Source organism: Balaenoptera physalus, assembly GCF_965194825.1.
Source record: "Balaenoptera physalus genome assembly, chromosome: 15".
NCBI classification, from domain to species: domain Eukaryota; kingdom Metazoa; phylum Chordata; class Mammalia; order Artiodactyla; family Balaenopteridae; genus Balaenoptera; species Balaenoptera physalus.
The window spans coordinates 15,727,796-15,752,891 of record NC_138894.1 but is presented as its reverse complement, the minus strand read 5'-3'; the positions used below and the strand labels follow the sequence as shown (position 1 = coordinate 15,752,891).

The 25,096-nt window shown below is 39.1% G+C and overlaps 1 protein-coding gene across 4 annotated transcripts; it reads right to left on the bottom strand.

Annotated features, from left to right (window-relative positions):
- Nucleotides 1-4,921: 4,921 nt before the first annotated feature.
- On the bottom strand, nt 4,922-24,645 carry KRCC1 (lysine rich coiled-coil 1). Of its 4 annotated transcripts, XM_082426912.1 has the most exons (5): nt 24,405-24,643; nt 20,728-20,816; nt 14,976-15,082; nt 14,439-14,613; nt 4,922-6,617 (listed from the first exon to the last, which is right to left on the bottom strand). In XM_082426912.1, the coding sequence occupies exon 5, from the start codon at nt 6,596-6,598 to the stop codon at nt 5,825-5,827; it is 774 nt and encodes a 257-aa protein (XP_082283038.1). In that variant the 5' UTR covers nt 6,599-6,617; nt 14,439-14,613; nt 14,976-15,082; nt 20,728-20,816; nt 24,405-24,643; the 3' UTR covers nt 4,922-5,824. The 4 variants fall into 4 exon arrangements, with proteins under 4 accessions (XP_082283038.1, XP_082283036.1, XP_082283037.1 ...); XM_082426910.1 differs by lacking the exon at nt 14,439-14,613 and having other exon boundaries at nt 24,405-24,645; XM_082426911.1 differs by lacking the exon at nt 20,728-20,816.
- Between the last annotated feature and the right edge of the window lie 451 nt (nt 24,646-25,096).

Below are 25,096 nucleotides of genomic sequence, written 5' to 3'. Positions count from 1 at the left end.
CGGGGGCTACTCTTCCTTGCAGTGCGCAGGCTTCTCCTGTTGCAGAGCACGGGCTCTAGGCACGCGGGTTCAGTAGCTGTGGCATAAGGGCTCAGTAGTTGTGGCTCACGAGCTCTAGAGCGCAGGCTCAGTAGTTGTGGCGCACAGGCTTAGTTGCTCCGCGGCATGTGGGATCTTTCCGGACCAGGGATCAAACCCGTGTCCCCTGCATTGGCAGGCGGATTCTTAACCACTGCGCCACCAGGGAAGCCCTTTGGCTTGTTTCTTGTCCGCAGAGGTCCATACTTTACGTTCCCGGAGGAGCCAGCTAAGTCACTGAGTGCCCCTGCATCCATCGCTGGGGGGGGGGGGCGCCGGGAGGGGGTGGCGGGCGGTGATAGTGGCAGGGAATAGCCTAGAGTGCACTCCCCCCCACCCCCAATGGCTAGTGCTGTGGCCTGGGGCATGCACCTGGTAGCTTGGCCTCTGCTGCCCCATCCTTCCAGTGCTTTCACAGCCTCCCTCTGGCATTCTAGATTTGAGGACTGCTTACAAAGCACTAAAACTGTGTACCCCAGCCTGAGGACGGCCACCATTCCAGCCTGCAGAGGTTGGTTCTTTTTATTATTGAGTATTTATGCTGTGCCAGGAACTTCACATATATTTCCTCATTTAATCCTCAAAAGAGCCCTCCAAGGGTAATTGTTTTAGCTCCACATCACAGGTGAAAAAACTGAGACTCAGATTAAGAAACTCACCTAAAGTCACGCAGTATATAGTTTTTGCTGCATTATAAACCACCACAAAACTTATGATTTAAAACAGCAAACATTTATTTCTCACAATTTTGTGAGTTGGCTGGGCTGGCTCAGTGCGGGCTGGGTGGCCAAGGTGCCTTGTATCTGGTGAGGAGGAAGAGAGTTCAATGGCAGCTGGGTGGTGCAGATATAGCCACAAGTCTCTCATTATTCAGTAGGGCTTGTACGAGGTGGCTGGGTTCCAAAAGTGGCATGAGGGCAAGCACAGGCACTTTCTAAATCCAGCTCGCATCTCATTTGCTGTTCTCCCATTGGCCAAAGGCAGGTCACATGGCCAAGCCCAGCCTTATTGGATGGGAAACAAGGGGTGGCTACAGGGAGGGGAAATTATCGCTGACATTTTCCCCGACAAAGAATCTACCACGCACAGCTTGTGAGTGCACAACTGAAATTCAAAGCCAAAGTTGTCAGAGTTGAAAGTTCAACTGTCCTGGAGTCTGAGAATTCCGAACACCCCATGCATCGCCCAAAGTCAGCAGCCTATTGCCTGCGCACGTGCAACTGTTTTGCAAATGTGTATACATATTGTTGTCATTAATAAACACAAATTATAGAGTTTTAAATGTTTGTGCTGCTTCATTGATTCTTCTTCTTTAGAGACTCCCAGTATATTTGGATCTCCTTTGCTCATCTTTTATCTTTACCACCTTCTTGCAAGGTGTAAATTTACTTTCGTTGGATTATCTTCATTACTCTTCCTTACCGTTTATTTCCCTGTTCTTTCTATGGTGTCTATACTCTCTTGTATTCCTTTTATTTCTGAAATGATTTTTTTTCTTTTACTAATTTTTTCCTGTGTCTGTCAAGGTCATTGTTTAGTAACCAAGTCTGGCTCAAATTTGATGCTCAATGAATATTTTTGACTAAAAAATACAATTACTTTTTCTTTACTGCATTATATTTTATTTTTCTTGGAATTAATTGTTGTCTTTTTCAGCTGCATAGTTGTCTGGCCATTTTATTTCAGAGTTCTTTTTCCACTTTATGCGCTTTTCTTAAAGCTTTAATTGCTTTCTTGATCTCTTGCAGCCTTGTTTGAAGAGTCAGATTAGAGTTTTCATCTGCTTTGTGTCTGCATTTTTCTGGTGTCTTGTCAAAGTATTTTAGTCCAATTTTCTTTTGTAACACTTTGTGTGGCTAGATCATATTCTCCTCCTCCTTTCCAAAGTTTAAATGCAATGTGGTGACCTGAACTACTGTGAACACATTTTTGTGGAGAGGGAATGGCCTAGGGTACCTTTCCCAGCATCATGGCTTGAGGGCTCCCTCTTGGTACAGTGAAGGGCTCAAAATATGGCTACTTCTCTGCCTTTCAGAGCTAAGCTCGGTTCAGAAAAGTGTTTCTGCTCTATTTCCTACAGGCCTACGGGTCTTGCTTGGCAAGGTGGCATTCTCACCTCAGATGTATTTTGCTGTTGCAGAATTTTCTGGGTTCTTCACCTGGGACCTTCCCCTGCTCCCTACTATTGGTACCTTCCCTTTCCCTTAGCCCTGGTGTTACTTCCCTGATCTATTAGGTTTCTTAGCCTAGCAGTTTTCTTTTCAGGTAAGGTTTTGTCTTTCCGGAAGGAAATATTTGCTGGGTATTTCTGAAATCCTCAGTGCTAGATGACCATGATACTATTTGGTCTCTCAGTACTCCTGTTGCTGGCTTTGCGCTCACCAACTCAGAGCCTCTGATGACTTCTCCCAGTTTTCAACTTTTCTCAGACCTATTAGTCCTGTTTGGTACAAATAGAAGCAAAATAATACCAGAGATAAATGATGGTTTGGGTCAGGGTGGTGGCAATGAAGATGGGGAGAATTAGACAACAGGAGAGAGAATTTGGTGATATAACCAGGAGGAATCACTGATGGCTCTGATGTAGGAGAGAGTCAAGTGTGATTTTAGTGATTTTTGGCTGGAACAATCAAGATGGTGTTGTTATTTGCAGAGATGAGGAAGACTGAGGGAAGAATGACTGGTGACGAGGGATGTAAGTGCCCTTTTGATGTTCTAGGTGGAAATAACAACAAATGCAGTTGGTTATGAGTCTAGAACTTGGGGGGAAAATCTAGTCTAGAAATAGAAATTTAGAGGTCATCAACTGTCTTAGTCGGTTTGGGCTGCTGTAACACGTTACCATAGACTGGGTGGCTCAGCTAGCTCTCTGACCTCTTCTTATAAGGGCACTAAGCCCATTCATGAGGGCTCCACCCTCATGACCTAATTACTTCCCAAAGGTAGGGAGGTACCTGCTCCATATACCATTACACTGGGGATTAGATGTCAACATATGAATCTGGGGGATGACACATTCAGTCCACAAATCAACATACAGGTAAATTTAAAGCCATGAGCCTGGATGAGATCACTTAGGATGTGCGATTAGAAAGAGTGGTGGTCTAGGATTGGCTCCTGATGCAATGTACCTGATGCATTCAGAGGCGGGTGGAAGAGGAACCAGTACATGAGACCATAAGGAGCAGCAGCTATGGAGGTGGGGAAAATCAGGAGAATGCGGTGCTATGGAAGCTGAGAGAGGAATGTTTCAAGGAAGAGGGACTGATTAACCAAATGGAAGCTGCTGAGAGGCTGGATTTGACCACATGGAAGTCATTGGAGACTTTGATCAGAGCAGCCTCAGAGGAATGGTAGGAACAGAAACTAGAATAGGTGGAGGGGAGAATGAGAGGTGTGAGTATAGACAGCTGTTGTAGACAAGTTTGATGTGAAAGAGAAAGGAGACAGCTGAAAGAGGATGTAGGGTGTCAAGGGAGTTTTGTTTTTTTGTTTGTTTGCTTTGTTTTTTGAAGAGGGGAAACAGAAGCTTGTTTGCATATAAAGGAATAATCCAGTAGAGGAGAGATTCAAGGTGCAGGAGAGAGATGAAGTCCTTGAAAAGGTAAAAGGGTGTAGGAGTCAGTGCATGAGGGGAGGGATTTGTCTTTATTAAGAGCAGGGACACTATTATTGTAGAGAAGACAGAGAACAGAATACTTGAGGGAAGCTTATAGATCCAGTGGTAGGACAATGAATAAGTCCCCTCTGAAGGCTTCTGTTTTTCTCACTGGAGTGTGAGGTGAGGTCATCAGCTGAGAGAAAGGGGGCCCTGTATGGCAGGGACCAGGGAGGGGAAGGTTTGAGGAGAGAGGGGAGACGATAAGACATCTCTGAGGGTGGGAAATTTACTAGGGAAACCTGATGGGTTGGAGGTTTGAGGTCATTAGTTTAAAATAAAATGGGTCACCTACCCTCTCTCCCTCCTCCCCTTCCTTCCTTTTTTTTTTAATGTATTTTATTTATTTATTTATTTATATTTATTTATTTATTGGCTGCATTGGGTCTTTGTTTTTGCGTGCAGGCTTTCTCTAATTGTGGCGAGAAGGGGCTACTCTTCGTTGCGGTGCGCGGGCTTCTCATTGCGGTGGCTTCTCTTGTTGCAGAGCACGGGCTCTAGGCGCACAGCCTTCAGTAGTTGTGGCACGCGGGCTCAGTAGTTGTGGCTCATGGGAGTTAGAGCACAGGCTCAGTAGTTGCGGCGCACGGGCTTAGTTGCTCCATGGCATGTGGGATCTTCCCGGACCAGGGCTTTGGTGTCCCCTGCATTGCCAGGCGGATTCTTAACCACTGCACCACCGGGGAAGCCCTCCTTCCTTTCTTCTTTGCTATTTGGGACCCACTGAGGTAGGAGGCTAGGCAAGGTGGGGACCCAGAGAGGGGTCAGAGCTGAGTAAGGCAGCAGCTTAGCAAGGGTGGGGAGACTGGTTACATGCAGAGAGTTGAGTAGGGGAAGGGAATATATATAATTAACACTAAATTAAGCAAAATAATTTTAAAGTTAATATTACAATAAACATGTAAGCATAACATTGTAGGATGCAAAGAGGGTTTTCATATCCCAGCATCTTTTTGTTATCCAAGGCATTTTAGAGGCCAGTCCTCCTAGGTATATTTGATAATGAGGAAAATAAAGTGAATTCCCCAAAGTCACATAAGAACTTGATGGCATAGTTGAGTCTAGAATCCTGGGATTCAGATTCCCAGGTCACCACTCTTTCTACAGCAAAATAGCAGTGCTCAAACACTTGATATGCTTGTCGTAAAAAAGGGGATTATCAGAATTAAAACACTGGTCAGGAAAGAATATTCCAATGGCTTTTATTTTTTTTTTTTGCCACATCACGCACCATGGGGGATCTTAGTTCCCTGACCAGGGATGGAACCTGTGCCCCCTGCAGTGGAAGCTCGGATTCTTAACCATGGGACTGCCAGGGAAGTCCCTCTAATGGCATTTTCTTATAAATTCCCCAATTTCAACTATTTGGAAAAATTGTGGTCGTTCAGATTTCTGCCCTAAAAAGTGGGTTGATATATGCTCAGTTATTGCTCTTCCAGAAGAAAATCTTCATTGAATAGGAACACATCACTGTGTGTTCAGAAATGTAGAAATCAGAAAACAAGAAAAATTGTAGAAATTAGAACTTTATTATATTATAAACATTTCCAAAATATAAACTGATTTTGTATCAAGACTTCTTGAAACGTTTAAAACTATATGTAACTTAAGCTTATTATAATGTATGTCATTTTCCACTTTCCAATCTAGAAAATATACTGCAAGTTAGATCTAATGAAGGAAAAAAATAATCAATCTAAACTGCTTCACAGAGAAAACTAATATAAAAACACCCACCCCAAACTAAAACCCAATCAAGAAATAGATTTTGTAAAGCCTATTAATACTCCAATTTAAAATAAATGACCTCCCAAGGGAAAAATACTTCCACCATCATAGCAATTTGATGAATAAAAGCAAAGCCACCCTCATTAAGGGAAATTACATTACGTTAAGAAAAATGTAGTAATGATTTTAGAAGAGAGGAAAAGTAATTCCCATGTTGGAGAGCAAGTACACTAAATGTTTTCTGTGCACTTAACCTTTGTACCTGTTCACATGAAAAGAGTGATATGAACTTGGACATTGTAAAACCAAGCTCCTCAACTACTTTTTCAGTTTAACCTCAGGAGAACCAATGCAAGAGCTTCAAAATCCAAGGATAGACTGGTCCCAAAGCATCTCCTCTTCTGTCCTTTCTTTCCCTTTTTCCTTTTTCTCTTTTCTATGCTTACGTTCCTCTTTCTTAGAGGCTGTATCTCGGCTTTTTTTGTCCTTTCGGTTCTTAAGCTTTTCTGTACTGACTCTGACTGTTTCCACCTCTGTTTTGTTTCTTCGGATGCTCTTGTGTTTGTCTAAATCTATCTCCTCATAAGCTTTCTTCCTCTTATGCTTGGGCCGCTCCTCTTCTGGTTTTTCCCGGCCTTCCTCTGGGTGTCTTTTTCTCTTCTGGTGTATCTGTTTATAACTAGCTTGATGGGCACTGGTACTGTTTTCTAAGGAGAGGTGCCTGTAAACTCCAGATTCTACACTGTATGAGCTACAGCTATACTCTTGTTGACTGAAGTTCAGGGCTACTGGTTTTCCTGAGAAACAGTCCCTGGTGAATTGACAGTAGCTCAGGGAGTCTAGTCTCAGCCTGCAGTCATGAGCTGGTAGCCACTGAGGTAACCGCTTCTCCACTGCTGGTGAAATATTGCATGATCTTCGGTAGGTCTGGATGGGTTCATAAGGGAGTCTTTGATCAAACATTCTACACTTGGGTCTAGAATCAATCTCTTCTTTGTATCCACAGGTTTCCAAATAATCCTCTCTCCCCTTTCTGAAACAAGTCTTTGGCTCTAAGCCTCTGGCTTTCTGCACTTTGATATAATCTTCAAGTTCATCTTGAAAAGAGTCAGATGTCTTCTTTGAATGCTTCATTAGGTTGACAAGGGATTCTCTGTAGAGAAGATGGGAGAAAATTCTTCTTACTACATTATTTTATGCTGAATATTTCCTTTACTCTTGAAAAGAGTCTCAAAAAACAAAATAAAGAAGCCCAAACAAATTAAAACCTATGTTGGCATGAAAGTTAAACATCATGACATTAAATGCCAAAAAGGAACATCAGAAAGGTCAAATATTGTCTAGGCCACTCACAAATAATTTTATCTTTCTCAGAAGTGGGATGAAGAGGGTAGAAAGGAGCTGACATATAGAATTCTTATGTAGGGCTAAAAACGTAAGGAATGTAGGGATACAATGACTTACACATCCATGGTGACTGGCGTGATCTGAATGTTCAAACAATTTCTAAAGTTCAGATTAGTCAATTTTTTGTATACTGTTGTCTAAGAAAAGTAATAAACCATAGAGAAGTAATTTGATCTTTAAAATCTTCTGTTTACGCAAACAAAATAAAATGAACACATATACTCACCTGACTAGAGTATTGTAAGATTTAATAATAAAAGGATGTTTGTAAAATGGTTTGGGAATGCTGGAAATTAGAAATTCAGTTATGAGACAAAACTAATGGTAGGTATAGGGCATGAGGAAAGATGAGGGAAAAGAGTTCCGTATCTTCTGAACAGGGTCTTGGATTTCATTCCGTTACTTCTGATTAGTGAAAAAAGCATTATAGAATGCCTTCTGGTTTGTTCTCTATTAAAGCAATGGTGGGAGGGTTAAGGAAGGAAATGGAGGTGACAGCTGAGAGGGGCTAGGATTTATGTAGAGAAAAGTTTCAAAAGAAATTTAAAGCAGATAATGTTAGTCTTTTTTTGCTTGTTTAAATTTCTGTTGGGGGGTGGGGGCAGTACAACTACTATTCCTCTTTCTCTCCCCCCACCTCAAATCCTGCGTTACAAATCTAGCAGAAAAGTTACTCACTATGAGATGATAATGTGCTAGATATTTTTGTGTTATACTTTATTTTAAAAAATTAGCAGGAAGCGTAACCCATGTAGAATCAAACATTTCTTTCCATTAACAGAACAAGTCTGAAAGCATTCTAGAGTCACTAATGATCACCTAGCTTTACTGGCAATTTGAGATTAAAAAGAAAGTCTAAATGAAGCCTAATTTGGTGAGTCAGAAAATTTAGCTTTTATTCAACTGAAACAGTACAAAAATTCTGACTAGAGCAAAATAATGTAACAAATAATTGATTAAATATGGGTAAAAAAATTTGAACAGACACTTCAGAAAAGAATATATACAAATGGACAATAAACAAATGAAAGATGCTCAATGTCATTTGTCATCAAGTAAATGTCAATTAAAACCACAAAAAGGTACTACCTCACCCTCACTAGAATAACTGAAATTAAAGAGACTGGTGAGGATGTGGAACAATTGGAATTCTCATACATTGCTTGTAGGGATGTAAAATGATACAACTACTTGGAAAACAGTCTGGTAGTTTCTGAGGAAGTTAAACATACACCTAACATACGATCCAGTTATTCCACTCCTAGATATTTATCCAAAAGAAAAGGAAGTATACGTCCACATAAAGACTTATACATGAATGTTCATAGCAGTGTTATTTGTAATAGCCCTGGAAAGGAAAAAAAAAAAAACCCAAATATTGATCAACAGGTGAATGCATAAATCAAATAGTGGTATATCTATAGAATGGAATCAGTGATAAAAAGGAATAGATTATTGACACACTTGAAATAGATGAATCTCAAAATAATCATGCTGAATGAAAGAAGCCTGACAAAAGAGTACATATGACTCCATATATATAAAACTCTTGAAAATGCAAACTAAGCTGTAGTAACACAGTGGTTGCTTGGGGATGAGGCAGGAAAAAGTAGGAGGGAGCGATTATAAATGGCACTTTTGTGGGTATGGATATGTTTACTATCTTAATTGTGGTTATCATTTCATGGGTATATACACCTTTCAAGACCTATCAAATTGTATACCTGGAATACATACAATTTATGTCAACTATACCTCAATAAAACTGTAAAAAGTCACTAATAAGATTAAAAAGATGTTGATAATTGTTAAAACTGGATGATGGGTACATAAGCGTTCATAATACTGTTTTCTCTCCTTATATGTTTAAATATGTTTTATAATAAAATGATTTCACTTCATAGCCGCTAGGATGGCTATAATCAAAAAGACAGATAGGTGCCACTTGTTGAGACACAGATCAAGAAAAAGCCCCTGTAGCAATCATCTATCCTATAAGCTTATAGCCTCATCCACCATAGGGCAGACAGCAGAAGCAAGAAAAACTACGATTCTGCAGCCTGTGGAAGGAAAACCACGTTCACAGAAAGACAGACAAAATGAAAAGGCAGAGGACATTGTACCAGATGAAGGAACAAGGTAAAACCGCAGAAAAACAACTAAATGAAGTGGAGATGGGCAACCTTCCAGAAAAAGAATTCGGAATAATGATAGTGAAGATGATCCAGGACGTCGGAAAAAAATGGAGGCAAAGATCGAGGAGATGCAAGAAATGTTTAACAAAGACCTAGAAGAACTAAAGAACAAACATCTAGAAAAATTAAAGAACAAACAAACAGAGATGAAGAATACAATAACTGAAATGAAAAATACACTAGAAGGAATGAATATCAGAATAACTGAGGCAAAAGAACGCATAAGTGACCTGGAAGACAAAATGGTGGAATTCACTGCCACCAAACAGAATAAAGAAAATAGAATGTAAAGAAATGAAGACAGCCTAAGAGACCTCTGGGACAACATTAAATGCAACAACATTTGCATTACAGGGGTCCCAGAAGGAGAAGAGAGGGAGAAAGGACCCGAGAAAATATTCGAAGAGATGGTAGTCAAAAACTTCCCTAACATGGGAAAGGAAATAGCCACCCCAGTCCAGGAAGCGCAGAGAGTCCCAGCCAGGATAAAGCCAAGGAGAAACATGCTGAGACACACAGTAATCAAATTGACAAAAATTAAAGACAAAGAAAAATTATTGAAAGCAACAAGGGAAAAATGACAAATAACATACAAGGGAACTCCCATAAGGTTAACAGCTGATTTCTCAGCAGAAACTCTGCAAGCCAGAAGGAAGTGGCATGATATACTGAAAGTGATGAAAGGGAAGAACCTACAACAAAAAAGATTAGTCTACCTGGCAAGGATCTCATTCAGATTTGACGGAGAAATCAAAAGCTTTACAGACAAACTAAAGCTAAGAGTATTCAGCACCACCAAACCAGCTCTACAACAAATGCTAGAGGAACTTCTCTAAGTGTGAAACACAAGAGAAGAAAAAGACCTACAAAAACAAACCCAAAACAATTAAGAAAATGGTAATAGGAACACACATATCGATAATTACCTTAAATGTGAATGGATCAAATGCTCCAACAAAAAGACACAGGCTTGCTGAATGGATACAGAAACAAGACTCATATGTATGCTGTCTACAAGAGACCCACTTTAGACCTAGGGACACATACAGACTGAAAGTGAGGGGATGGAAAAAGATATTCCATGCAAATGGAAATCAAAAGAAATCTGGAGTAGCAATACTCATATCAGATAAAATATGCTTTAAAATAAAGAATGTTACAAGAGACAAGGAAGGACACTACATAATGATCAAGGCATCAATCCAAGAAGAAGATATAACAATTATAAATATATGTGCACCCAACATAGGAGCACCTCAATACATAAGGCAACTGCTAACAGCTATAAAAGAGGAAATCGACAGTAAAACAATAGTAGTGGGGGACTTTAACACCTCACTTACACCAATGGACAGATCATCGAAACAGAAAATTAGTAAGGAAACAGAAGCTTTAAATGACACAATAGACCTGATAGATTTAATTGATATTTATAGGACGTTCCAACCAAAAACAGCAGATTACACTTTCTTCTCAAGTGCGCAGGTATCATTCTCCAGGATAGATCACATCTTGGGTCACAAATCAAGCCTCAGTAAATTTAAGAAAATTGAAATCATATCAAGCATCTTTTCTGACCACAACGCTATGAGATTAGAAATCAATTACAGGGGGAAAAAACGTAAAAAACACAAACACATGGAGGCTAAACAATACGTTACTAAATAACCAAGAGATCACTGAAGAAATCAAAGAGGAAATCAAAAACTACCTAGAGACAAATGACAATGAAAACATGACGATCCAAAACCTATGGGATGCAGCAAAAGCAGTTCTAAGAGGGAAGTTTATAGCAATACAAGCCTACCTCAAGAAACAATAAAAATCTCAAATAAACAATCTAAACTTACACCTAAAGGAACTAGAGAAAGAAGAACAAACAAAACCCGAAGTTAGTAGAAGGAAAGAAATCATAAAGATCAGAGCAGAAATGAATGAAATAGAAACAAAGAAAACAATAGCAAAGATCAATAAAACGAAAAGCTAGTTCTTTCAGAAGATAAACAAAATTGATAAACCATTAGCCAGACTCATCAAGAAAAAGAGGGAGAGGACTCAAATCAATGAAATTAGAAATGAAAAAGGAGAAGTTACAACAGACACCGCAGAAATACAAAGCATCCTAAGAGACTACTACAAACAACTCTATGCCAATAAAATGGACAATCTGGAAGAAATGGACACATTCTTAGAAAGGTATAACCTTCCAAAACTGAACCAGGAAGAAATAGAAAATATGAACAGACCAATCACAAGTAATGAAATTGAAACTGTGATTAAAAATCTTCCAACAAACAAAAGTCCAGGACCAGATGGCTTCACAGGTGAATTCTATCAAACATTTAGAGAAGAGCTAACACCCATCCTTCTCAAACTCTTCCAAAAAATTGCAGAGGAAGGAAAACTCCCAAATTCATTCTATGAGGCCACCATCACCCTGATACCAAAACCAGACAAAGATACTACAAAAAAAGAAAATTACAAACTAATATCACTGATGAATATAGGTGCAAAAATCCTCAACAAAATACTAGCAAACGGAATCCAACAACACATTAAAAGGATCATACACCACGATCAAGTGGGATTTATTCCAGGGATGCAAGGATTCTTCAATATATGCAAATCAATCAATGTGATACATCATATTAACAAATTGAAGAAGAAAAACCATATGATCATCTCAATAGATCAGAAGAAGCTTTTAACAAAATTCAACACCCATTTATGAAAAAAACTCTCCAGAGAGTGGGCATAGAGGGAACCTACCTCAACATAATAAAGGCCATATATGACAAACCCACAGCAACATCATTCTCAATGGTGAAAAACTAAAAGCATTTCCTCTAAGATCAGGAACAAGACAAGGATGTCCACTCTCGCCACTATTATTCAACATAGCTTTGCAAGTCCTAGCCACGGCAATCAGAGAAGAAAAAGAAATAAAAGGAATACAAATTGCAAAAGAGGAAATAAAACTGTCACTGCCTGCAGATGACATGACACTATACATAGAGCATCCTAAAGATGCCACCAAAAAACTACTAGAGCTAATCAATGAATTTGGTCAAGTTGCAGGATACAAAATTAATGCACAGAAATCTCTTGCATTCCTATACACTAACAATGAAAGATCAGAAAGAGAAATTAAGGAAACACCCCCATTTACCACTGCAACAAAAAGAATAAAATATCTAGGAATAAACCTACCTAGGGAGACAAAAGACCTGTATGCAGAAAAGTATAAGACACTGATGAAAGAAATTCAAGATGATACCAACAGATGGAGAGATATACCATGTTCTTGGATTGGAAGAATCAATATTGCAAAAATGACTATACTACCCAAAGCAATCTACAGATTCAATGCAATCCCTATCAAATTACCAATGGCACTTTTTACAGAAGTAGAACAAAAAATCTTAAAATTTGTATGGAGACAAAAAAGACCCTGAATAGCCAAAGCAGTCTTGAGGGAAGAAAACGGAGCTGGAGGAATCAAACTCCCTGACTTCAGACTATACTACAAAGCTACAGTAATCAAGACAATATGGTACTGGCACAAAAACAGAAATATAGATCATGGAACAGGATAGAAAGCCCAGAGATAAACCCACGCACCTATGGTCAACTAATCTATGACAAAGGAAGCAAGGATATACAATGGGGAAAAGAGAGTCTCTTCAGTAAGTGGTGCTGCGAAAACTGGATAGCTAGCTACATGTAAAAGAATGAGATTAGAACACTCCCTAACACCATACACAAAAATAAACTCAAAATGGATTAGAGACCTAGATGTAAGACCGGACAGTATAAAACTCCAAGAGGAAAACATAGGAAGAACACTCTTTGACATAAATCACAGCAGGATCTTTTTTGATCCACCTCCTAGAGTAATAGAAATAAAAACAAAAATAAACAAATGGGACCTAATGAAACTTAAAAGCTTTTGCAAAGCAAACGAAACTACAAACAAGACGAAAAGACAACCCTCAGAATGGGAGGAAATATTTGCCAACGAATCAACGGACAAAGGATTAATCTCCAAAATATATAAACAGCTCATGCAGCTCAATATTAAAAAAAACAAACAACCCAATAAAAAAATGGGCAGAAGACCTAAATAGACATTTCTCCAAAGAAGACATACAGATGGCCAAGAAGCACATGAAAAGCTGCTCAACATCACTAATTATTAGAGAAATGCAAATCAAAACTACAATGAGGTATCACCTCACACCAGTTAGAATGGGCATCATAAGAACATCTACAAACAACAAATGCTGGAGAGGGTGTGGAGAAACGGAAACCCTCTTGCCCTGTTGGTGGGAATGTAAATTGATACAGCCACTATGGAGAACAGTATGGAGGTTCCTTAAAAAACTAAAAATAGAATTACCATAACATCCAGCAATCCCACTACTGGGCACATACCCAGAGAAAACCATAATTCAAAAAGACACATGCACCCCAATGTTCATTGCAGCACTATTTACAATAGCCAGGTCATGGAAGCAACCTAAATGCCCATCGACAGACGAATGGATAAAGAAGATGTGGTACATATATACAATGGAGTATTACTCAGCCATAAAAAGGAACTAAATTGGGTCATTTGCAGAGACATGGATGGATCTAGAGACTGTCATACAGAGTGAAGTAAGTCAGAAAGAGAAAAACAAATATCATATATTAACGCATATATGTAGAACATAGAAAAATGGTACAGATGAACCTGTTTTCAGGGCAGAAATACAGACGCAGATGTAGAGAACAAACGTATGGACACCAAGGGGGGAAAGTGGTGGTGGGGTGTGGTGTGAGGAATTGGGAGATTAGGATTGACTTACATACACTAATATGTATAAAATGGATAACTCACAAGAACCTGCTGTATAAAAAAATACAAAAAAAAAAGACATAATAGTAAGTGTTGACAAAAAGGAGGAAAAACTGGAAACTTCATTCATTCTTGGTGCGAATATAAAATGTGCAGCTACTTTGGAAAACAGTTTGGCAGTTCCTCAAAGTGTCAAACGTAGAGTTACCACATACCCCACCAATTTCACTCTTAGGTTTCAACGCAAGAGGACTGAAAATCTATGTCCACACAAAAACTGGTACAAAAATGTTCACAGCAGCACTATTCCTAACAGCTAAATGCAGAAATGACTCAGTGATCATCAACTGATGAATGGATAAATAAAATGTGGTAATTCACACAATGGAATATTATTCAGCAATAAAAAGGAATGAAATACTAATAAATGGTACAACGTGGATGAACCTTGAAGACATGCAGAGTGAAAGAAGCCAATCCCAAAAGATCACAGATGGTGCAGAGATCAATGAAGAGGTGAATGGAACCTTACCCTTATCTGGTTGAGAACTTGGTGGAGAAATTTGATCATATTCACCCATTAATTGCTTCACTTTTTTAGCATGAACTTTCCCCAAATAGTGAGACTGTGCAACAACTGAGGAGCTAAAAACCATGATGCAGAGATTAAAAAATCTATTTTTGTCCAATACTCCACTCCCATTCACCTGAAACCAAGCACAAGCTTGTTATAACAATTAAATAATTCAAAGTTTAGAATTACATCAACATAGATCAATCATCTGAAAACTCATAAAATGCATCTTCAATTTCTTATTTTGCTTCCTGTAAATCTGAAAGTAAAGCTAACTTTTTGAGTATGTATTTTACCCTTGAAAAATAAATAATATCGTTTATTTTAGAGAACGTGATCCAAAATTTACACCTCTGAATTTGAAGATAGCACTCATGAGTTTTAATATATTTAGTCTGAACTAACAGTTTTAGAGTTTTGCTTGCTTTCAAGTCAAAGTATCAGCTTCAATATAAAAAATACTAACAATTTAGAAGCCCTTTATTTTCAACCTACCTCATAACGTGAAATCCACTGCGATTCAAATTATGGCACTATTCCTTATAAGCTTTTTACAAAAGGTATCTGTAAAAAGTTCAGTCTTTGCTCATTCAACGTGGTATCTATGAATAAAATAAAGGGAGGTAAGACATTTAGGGTAATATTTTCAATCTTCACCTGGATATCATTTCATATACCATCTCAAATTTTAATTTCCTAAGTGCTTGCAAGGCTAAAGTACTGGCTTTTTGCTTATTAGAATGACAATTTTAGTATAAAAACATTTAGCAAGCCTCTGATATTTACTATGATAATATATTTTTTAGTCCAGAAAATACCATTCTGAAGGAGAAGTTATTAGGGCACCAGTAGAACTCTGGACTTTGTGGAGATGATCTGGGGCATCCAGCCTTAGTACTTCGTGTCTTATAGCAGACATGTTACTGACTTCTACTGACATTTGTAATTGCTAAAATCCCAGAGGTAGCATCTCTCTCCCCACATTGGCTGTCTTCTCCCATCTAGTACTTAGTGTAATTGACTAATTTCTCTAAATGCAGGACTTTACACTTCATCTTGTAATGGGTTTAGGCCACCATTCCTACCTCTGACGATCTTTAAAATTCAAATTGTTTTAATCTTGACATTTGCTACTTTTCCCACACATAGTTTTTATATGCATTCAGTCTATGTGTTCATCCATGTTACTGGTGAAAACTTTAAGTAGGAAGACAGTAAGATAATACCTATGGCATGCTACAAAGAATTCACCCTTTTCCTTCATCTAGGATTGATCTCTTCCTTCCCAATAAGAAAGACATTAAGAATTTCATAGAATCTGTGTTTATTCCAAAATTAAATTCAGCATCTTTATGTGAACACTCTATGCTTCTCCACTCTGCTCCCCACCATCTTCCTTATGAGTCTGATTATTCAAATCTATTTGTACTATATAAATGTCTTATTTTTCCATTTTATTAATATTTGAAAAATACATGACATGTCTTCCTAAATTGTAACTATTCTTTCTACAGCAATCGTTCTCAATCTCAATCATTTTGACCAAAGCATTCTATACAGTCAGACAAGTGAACTCTTATTGCCTGGAGGTCTAGGGAGTATAGAGCCTAGAGATCAATCACAGAAAGATGTATTTCAAGTTTCATGATTAACCTTAAAAACTCGTGAACTTCTTGAATTCTAGCCTTAAAACATCCATTTTATGTAAAAGTTTTAATTTAATCTTTAAATAAAATGTGCCATTTAAACAAGTACCTCCTGGCACACTGCTGGATACCCCAAAATCTCACGGAAAACTGAGTGTCCTCACTGAAGAATATGATCCCACAACATTCCTCTGATCTACCAGATGGTTCACAAAAGAAAATGAGGCATGGCATCACTTGTACTTTTAGTAAACCTGAAATTGCCTTTTATGGTCACTTCAAAGTATTACATTTACAAGTCACCTATTAATAATTTGTTCTGTAACACTTACCCAGCATTGCCCTTACCATGTACCAGGTACTATTTCAGCACTTAAGAATAGTAACTAATTTTATCCTCCTAAGAAGCCTATGGGCTAAGTACTATTATTATTCATAGTTAATAGATGAGGAAACTGAGGCATAGAAAAGTTAAGGAACGTGTTTGTGATTGCAGTTAATAAATGACAGGAGCAGTCTGGCTCCAGAATCTGTTATTAACTGATATGCTTGGCTGCCTTTCCAGCTGATGTAAAACTTCTCCACGTTCTAGAATCCACTTCTCCGCTTTTACAAAACCTGAAATATTTTCTGATCTCCAGGGCTTTACACAGCTCGCCATTAAAAAAAATGAAAAGTTAGCCACAAAATGGTGGAACGCATTCTTATTTCATACATCAGACAAAGGACTTATATCTAGAATAAATAAAGAACTCTATGACTCAATAATAAGACAAACTCAGTTAAAAATGGGCAAACGATTTGAACAGACATTTCAGAAAAAAAATATAAACAGCCAAGTAAATGCGAATTAAAACCACGAGATAATACTACACCATCATCAGAATGACTAAATTAAAAGGACTGAAAATACCAAGTGTTGGTAAGGACGCTGAACAACTGGAACTCCCATACACTACTAGTTAGAATTTAAAATGGTACAACTTTACAATCTGACAATTTCTTTAAAAGTTAAATACCTACTATATGATCCAGTCATTTCACTCATATGTATTTGCCCAAGAGAACTGAAAACATATATCCATGCAAAGACCTGTACATGAATATTCACAGCAGCTTTATTTGTAATAGCCAAAAACTGAAACAACCCTAATGTCTATCAACAAGGGAATGGGTAAACAAAATGTGGTATATCCATACAACAGAATTATTCAGCTGTAAAAATGAACAAAATAGCAAGACATACAACATGGATGAATCACAAAATCATCATGTTGAGTAAGACACAAAGGAGTACCTACTATGAGTCCACTTATAAAAAGTTCTAGAAATGCAAACTAATCTACAGTGATAGAAAGCAGATTAGTGGTTGCCAGGGACAGGGGTGGAGGGAGGGATGGACTGTAAAGGGGCAGGAGGAAACTGTTGGGGTTGCTGGAAACATTTGGCATTTTGGTTATGAAGGTGGTTTCATGGGAGTATACACCTGTCAAAAACTCACTGAACTGTACACTTTAAATAAGTGCCGTTTATTGTAAGTATACCTCAGTAAGGTGTACGAGAGGAGCTTAAAGATCTGTAATGAATGTTTTGAAAAAAAAAATTCTACCTTAATTTGTTAAACTGGATTTTTAAGTGTTGGCTTTGTTTCTAGAAAGATCACCCACCTAACAAAGCTCAAGTCACCTACGCAGAACTACTGGTTGTCATACTATGTTAGTTATCTCACTGCTTCCGCGAGCCAGACATAGGGACTCTGGAGTCAGTTCTGGGATTTATTAGTTATATGAGCTTGGTCAAGTTTCTCAACCTCTAACATAGGCTATAACATACACCTCAGAGTCGTTGTGTGTCTTAAGGAAATTAATAAATGTAAAGTGCTTAGAAGAGTGCATGGCACATACTGAGTGCTGTACAACTGAGCTGTTTTTATTGTTATTCAGAATTTCATCTACTTAACTGATAGAATGAAATGTTTTTCCAACCAATTATTCTAGTAACTACAGAAAGTAGAAAAGGTTATGGGTAAACAGGTCAGGAGTGCCTGACAGGAGTACCTATTCTTTGTATTTCAAGCTAACTCATGTTTCAGAAGGACTTTTTTTTTTTTTTTTTTTAATGAAAGCTGAAAGTTCAACTTGATCCTTATTATCTTTTCTGATTGCTCTGATTTTAAACCAACTCTTTGTAAAGATTTCAGTTAACGTCTGCTACATATAATGTCTAAAAGAATATGGAATGTCAAGCAGAAACACGCAGGCTATTTACAAGCTGGTATTAGGTCTCAAGCAAGAAATAGTTTGTCTCTTCTGAAACTAATCTGGAGTATTTTTTCAGTTGTACCTTCTAAAATTTTTGGAAAAAATCTAGCAAAATTCTGAAAACTTGACATTCCTATTTGTACACCACAAGCCTAGTTATAGACCAACACTCACAATGCCATTTACTTCCAGGAAAGATATCATAGTGGAAAGAGAAAGAAAATGGAATCTTATTTTGGAGAAATGAAACTATGCACATTGTTATTCAATAGCTGTACAAGGCTTGGTCTTTTTTATTTCAGTATTAGTAGCTAAAGCCATTGCAAAAGCTAAAGTAATAAAAACACTGCACGTGAACTACTGAGTTAAATATGAACTCCACTCCACTTTTCCTAATTCTAGACCTGTCAGAGAGAATTTGTTACATTCCAACCACCCTTTTAGAAATAGCAAAACCTGAACTTAACTTTTGCATTGTATGAAATATGTTTTTAATATGCCTCAATAGGTTTAATAGGTTGAACGAGTAAATCAACTCAATTTGAGTGAAAAATTTACTAAAATTTTTCACACCCACAGCACATTATTTGATTTGTGTTGTGACATGGTATTAAAACATAATACAGCATAAAGGTTTTAAAAATATTTATTAAATATCCTTAATCACTGAAGAAAAAAATGTTTGAGCAAAATTAGGAATGTTAATTTGCTAAGTTTTAGGTATAATTAGCTTCCCTTTAATAAATTCTTCCTCTTTAATAAATATACCAAATTAATGGCATGGTCCTATACTTTTAAATTTAGTTCACTAAGAAGCATTAAAAGACAATTTTCCCCACTATTTGCATCTTCTTTCTCTCAGCAATGTTATGTAGCATTCACTGTACTTTGTTAAAGTTATCCAAAAGTATTTTGTTTGATGCAATAGTAAATAGTATTTTTTTAAAAATCTCGATGTCTAATTGCTTGTTGCTAACATTTAGAAATACTATTGGATTTGTATATTGACCTTGTATTTCGTGTCCTTGATAAACTCACTTCTTATTCTAGTAGCATTTCCCAAAATTCCTTGGGGTTTTCTACATAGATGATCATAGTATCTGCAAATAAAGACAGTGTGATTTCTTCCTCTCCTATCTGTAAACCTTTTTTTTTTTTTCTTGTCTGACTATACTGGTTAGGGCCTCTAGTACAATACTGAAAAGAAATGGTGAGGATGGATATCCTTCCGTTGTTCCTGGCTCTTGAGAACTGCAATCTTTTAATACCATTATAATCTTAGGAAAGACTAAGTAGAACACAGCACTAAGTTTTAGGAGACTAGGTAACTGATTCTGTTATCTTAACCAAAGTATGCTGGGACTTCCCTGGTGGTCCAGTGGTTAGGACTCCGTGCTTCCCCTGCAGGGGCCACAGGTTCGATCCCTGGTTGGGGAACTAATAAGATTCTGCATGCCGAGTGGTGCGGCCCAAAAAGAAAAAAAAAAACCCCAAAGAAACCATTAACCAAAGTATGCTGTTTTATTTCTTTTTGTTTTGACCTTGAAGGTCAAATCCCATTTAAGAAGTTTTGAGAGATGCAGTGTGTACCTGTTAGCACCATGAATATTCTTAACTGTGCTAGTTTTTTTTTTTTTTTTAAACTTTGGGTTTATTTATTTATTTATTTATGGCTGTGTTGGGTCTTCGTTTCTGCGCGAGGGCCCTCTCCAGTTGCGGCAAGTGGGGGCCACTCTTCATCGCGGTGCGCGGGCCTCTCACCATCACGGCCTCTCTCGTTGCGGAGCACAGGCTCCAGACGCGGGCTCAGTAATTGTGGCTCACGGGCCCAGTTGCTCCGAGGCATGTGGGATCCTCCCAGACCAGGGCTCGAACCCATGTCCCCTGCATTGGCAGGCAGATTCTCAACCACTGCGCCACCAGGGAAGCCCTGTGTTAGTTATTAACCTTACCTTTTCAGGAAATGCGATTAGTATGTGACCTATGAGCTTGCCAAGCTCTAGCTATTTTACACTAATACTACAACCATAAAAGTAACTGAGGATTTACTATGGCATATTTCCAATGACAAAATACAAAGAAATTAACAAAATCATTAATTGCGAGCACTAGTTACATACTAAACATAAAATATATGTCAACTTAAACTAAACCTTTGAACATCAATAATTATAAGTAATCTATGGCTAGCTAGCTCAAGGTTCTTGCTTGTGAAATTAGTTTTACTTGGACCCATGGCAGACATCCTATCTCAGAATGCCATCAAATACATGCCAGTCCTTCTAAAAGATCAGTAAACGTGAATGGGTCTGTGAATGCTCTTGTCCTAACACACAGTACCTGGTCCATAGTAGGAGTTCTGTTTTCTGAATAACTGTAGGAAGGACTGTTAGCTAGATTTTCTGTCATTTGACTCGAATCTCTGCTTACTGTCAAGAAAACAAAGGAATATTTTTGGCAATTTCTATGTAAATGGATTTATGATTCAATAAGAATTCAGAAATGTTCTTCATTCTTCAAGTGAGTCTAATTTTTTTTCCTAAAAAGCAGACAAGCAAGAACTGTTTGCTGTGGTTTTGTTTTTATTGATTTCTTAGGAATATTATTACTCAGTAGATCATTTTTAACTATCAAAAATATCTGAGAAACTTCATTGAATGAATTACAAAGTCCTGGAAAATCTTTCCCTTGACCATAAATGCAATGCATATTTCTTTTCATATAAGTCTGGTCATGTGGTATTTCTTTGGGTTTTTGTGATTGAGTTTAATTTCTCAATTTCCTATTTATAATCTTACACCGTCTATATATTCCCTGCTTGCTAATTTTTAATCCTTACTGACCTTTACTATCAAGCCCAATATAGAGGAGCTCCTTATAAGTGTTACAGCTATAGGTGAAAATGCATCAGCAGTTTTAATAGTATCAGGGTCTTGAAAGTGAGAGTGGAATTTTAATAACTGGAAGCATGACAATTCTTTGATACCTTTTGGAGGAATCTCCTAATAAAGTCTTTTAAGAAAAAAAAAGATACTGGCCAAGTACTAAGCAAATTTTCTTTTTCTCTTCTTGTTCATGTACTATTATATTGGCAATTGCGTTAGGCTTTTATAAATATCTAAACTAAAAATACATTGGGTCCTACTCCTACTAGTGTTTTAAATAGCATGTCAAATATTTAGCATGTGTTAAGTAGCAGTTAACTGAAAAATTAATTAAGGATATTTACTTAAAGCGACAAGAGGTAATTTTTAGGTAACAAGTTGTATTTTGTTTTTCAAATCCTAGTGAAGTCTCAACCGTAACTCAACAGACTTCATTACTCTTTGAATGTCATTTGATGGCCATTAGAGGTCAAAGTTTCATGTTTTATGAATTGCTGTTCTAGTACACAGCCAAGCCATGGAAAGAATATCAGGATGGAACAGCAAAATCAGTTCACAATTTTAGAGCTGTCAAGGAGCTCAGTTTGGTTAGTGCAGACTTCCTCAACTTCGAACTACTGACGTTTTCAGTAGGATAATCCTTTGTTGTCTGTGTTGGTGGCCTGTGCATTTTAGGTTGTTTGTGGCATCTCTGGCCTATACCAACTAGATGCCAGTAGCACCTGTAATCACCAAGCCCCTTCTTGTCCAGTGGCAAAAACCAAGGGAAAAAAAAAAAGGCTCCAAACACTGTTAAATGTCCTCTGAGGAGGGGGTGGGGCAAAAGCACCCCTGATTGAGAACCACTCAGTTGGGCTAGTCCAACTCCCCTCCCCACAGATGACAAAACTCAAGTCCAGGAAGTTTGGGACTTAGGGTCATACAGCTAGTTAAGAAATTAGCATTAGAACTTAACAGTCAAGACTCCTATTCCAGTGTTCTCATACCACCTTGAAGCAGTATAGAAAGTAACTGCTAGCATCGTGTGACCTGATTTAAAGTGTTTAGTAATTGCACATATTCAAAGTCATTGCAAAAAACCAAGTCTGGCAGAAAGCTGTTTTTTTTTTTTTTTTTTTACCGTTAAGAAGCTGTTTCCAAATCTTCCTGTGATGTGGCCATGGGAGCTAAAATGAATTGTAGTCTTGACACCTATAAACTGCTCAGGCTTACTTGTTAGTGAAAGGCAGGAAATCTGGTACGAAAGCAGAAAATTCAAGAGATTTTATTTTTTAATGTCCTAACAATCAGACTAACCCAGGTTGATTGAAGACACTAAATCTAGTCTTCCAAAGGTTGTCTTCACTAAGGGACTTAATGGAACATCATTTGGTTGCAATGAAATTCTAATTTCCATTTTTAGTGAATGGAATTTATATAAAGTTCTTACAAAATGTTTTAAGAAATTTATAATACTTTACTGTTTGCCATTCCTCCAAGTGAAAGGTATAAAAGATTATTGAATACCACACAAAAATAGAGTATACTGTGGAAGAGGGTGAAAATAAAAATTATTTTAATGAAGTTACTATATTTACTGCTGTCCCTCAGGAAAAAGGAAATTAAATTATCCAACAATGTTCTGGCTTCCACCATCTTTCTCTCTGGAGACAAAAAGCAACATAAGGCAACACTGCAAATACTAAAAATTAATTATGAAAATGAAGATGGCGGAATGTTTTACTAGATCTTCGGCAGTGGGATCAAGCTCCACCGTCTAAAATCCTTTCCAAAACTTCCTTAAAGCCGAAACTCAGGGTTTGGAACCAGCAGTTTGTTTGCAGGTATACAGTAATTGTAGAAACTCAAACATCTCTTAGATTGAGATGATCAAGAAATAGCTTTTTGTGTTAGGGAAAATGTGCTGGTGAAAACTCTAGGCACATATACTCCTTCCAAACTTCTGCACAAAGACTTGACCAAACTTTAACTTGGCCTCCAGCAGCCTGTGGCTACGACCCGCGGATGAACCAGCCCCATTTTGAGCTCAGATCTGGAAAAACTTGGGGCTGTCAAAAGACATTTACTGTTTGTTCTAGCCAACACCTGATGACAGGTCCCTGGCCGCTCTTTAGTACTTACTAAAAAGGGTTTACTATTGTGAACCCTTGCTCTGTCCCTCTGAGATGTATGTGTGTACCTCCTACAACCTAGGAGTGTCTTTCTCAAGGATCTGGAAGCCATTCCTTTGCAGTGTAATCATCAGGAAGGACAGGGCCCCTGTCTCCCAGTCCCTGTGGGAAAACAGAATCCCCACTTCCGTAACTGCCGGCCAACTGACACAGCTCGCCTACTGCAAGGACACTACCCAACCCTTTGTAATTTTGCACGTCCCTGCCTCTACTTGAGCTCCACCTTGCCCCATTTCTACATTTTCCCTTTAAAACCCCCAGACACCTCTGCGCAAATCGGAATGGAGCTCAGCTCTTTTCCTACTGTCAGTAGTTGCTGAATGAAAGCTGTTTTCGCCGCCCCATGTCCTGCTTTATTAGTTTTGACGCTGGCAGGTACATATTAAAACTCAGACCACTGTCAAGATAGGGCTGTAAATCTTAGAGGCTTGTTTTACACGGCGTTATCCTCAAAAACCCGGGCAAACTCTACAAAGCGATCCCTCAAAAGCCTCACCCCCTTCTCGCTTCTAGGGCCCCGGCACCTTTAAGCTCGCGTGTTTACTTCCTACTCTCCCCGAACTATGAACTCCACTTCTCACCCCGTGTGAGTGAGGGCGCTACTTTCCAGGATGTTGATTTCACCCTGCGCAGGTCTACGCCCTTCCACGTCTGGGGCCTTTTCTCTCCTCGTCTCTGTCCCCTCGATCTCCGAGTGTCCTCATCACCCCCCTTCCCTCTCCCTGACGCTTCAGATCCACGGCCTCGGCCTGGTCGCCTCGCTCCCGCTCCAACCTCAGCTTCCCCGGCAGCGGAGGTGTCCCTTCTCCCTCCACGATCCGCGTGGGGGCCCCGGCGCCCGTTTCCAGGGGTGGCGGGTGGAGAGGGGAGCGTAGTCTCCGGGCCCGCCCGGCCTCTCCCGGGCCGCGGGGTCGAGGGGCTGAACGCCTGGGCCGCCCCCGCTGCCGGGGCGGGAACTCACCTTCTCTGAGGCAGGGGCGGCCGTCTACAACTACTGTCCCCCTCCCCGCCAACGCCGCCGGCCAGTGGGTAGGCCGAGGTGGAGGAGGCGGAGAGGCAGGGACAACCGCTGCCGCCACCGCTGCCTCCGCCGCCGAGCAAGCGGGGTGAGAGCAGGAGGCGGAGACCGCACTTCCTGAGGGGAAGTCGCCAGCGGCTGACTGGACAGCTCCGCCGCCATAGCGGCGAGGCGCGCTACTGCGCTTGCCCAGCAGCCCCGCTCCCAAAAAGCCCTGTTAGCCCCGCCTCCCTGTTTACCCCGCCCCCTTCGTCCGCTACTTCCGGGGCTCTGTTCTAACCTGTCTCGCGTCCGCCGTTCTTCGGCTACCCCTGGTCTCTCCGTTGGAAGGAAGGAAAAGCTCGTGGGGCCGCTCACCTTGGGAGACTGAATCTCAAACCACTAAGAAAAAAAGTCCGGAAATCTACGGATTCTACCTTCAAAATATCTGAAAAATACATGCTTTCCTGCCTTATCTGTTTTTCTTTTCTTTGTTAGAACCTTTAATACACAGAGTAGACTGAGCAAAATCCTTGGTTATGATACGTTATCATCATTGCTCCGTAAGTGACGTTTTTCTCTCTCCTGGCTCCCTCAGTATATGCGTATATATATATATACACACACATTCATCCTTTCGTTCCCTGTCTCCCAAA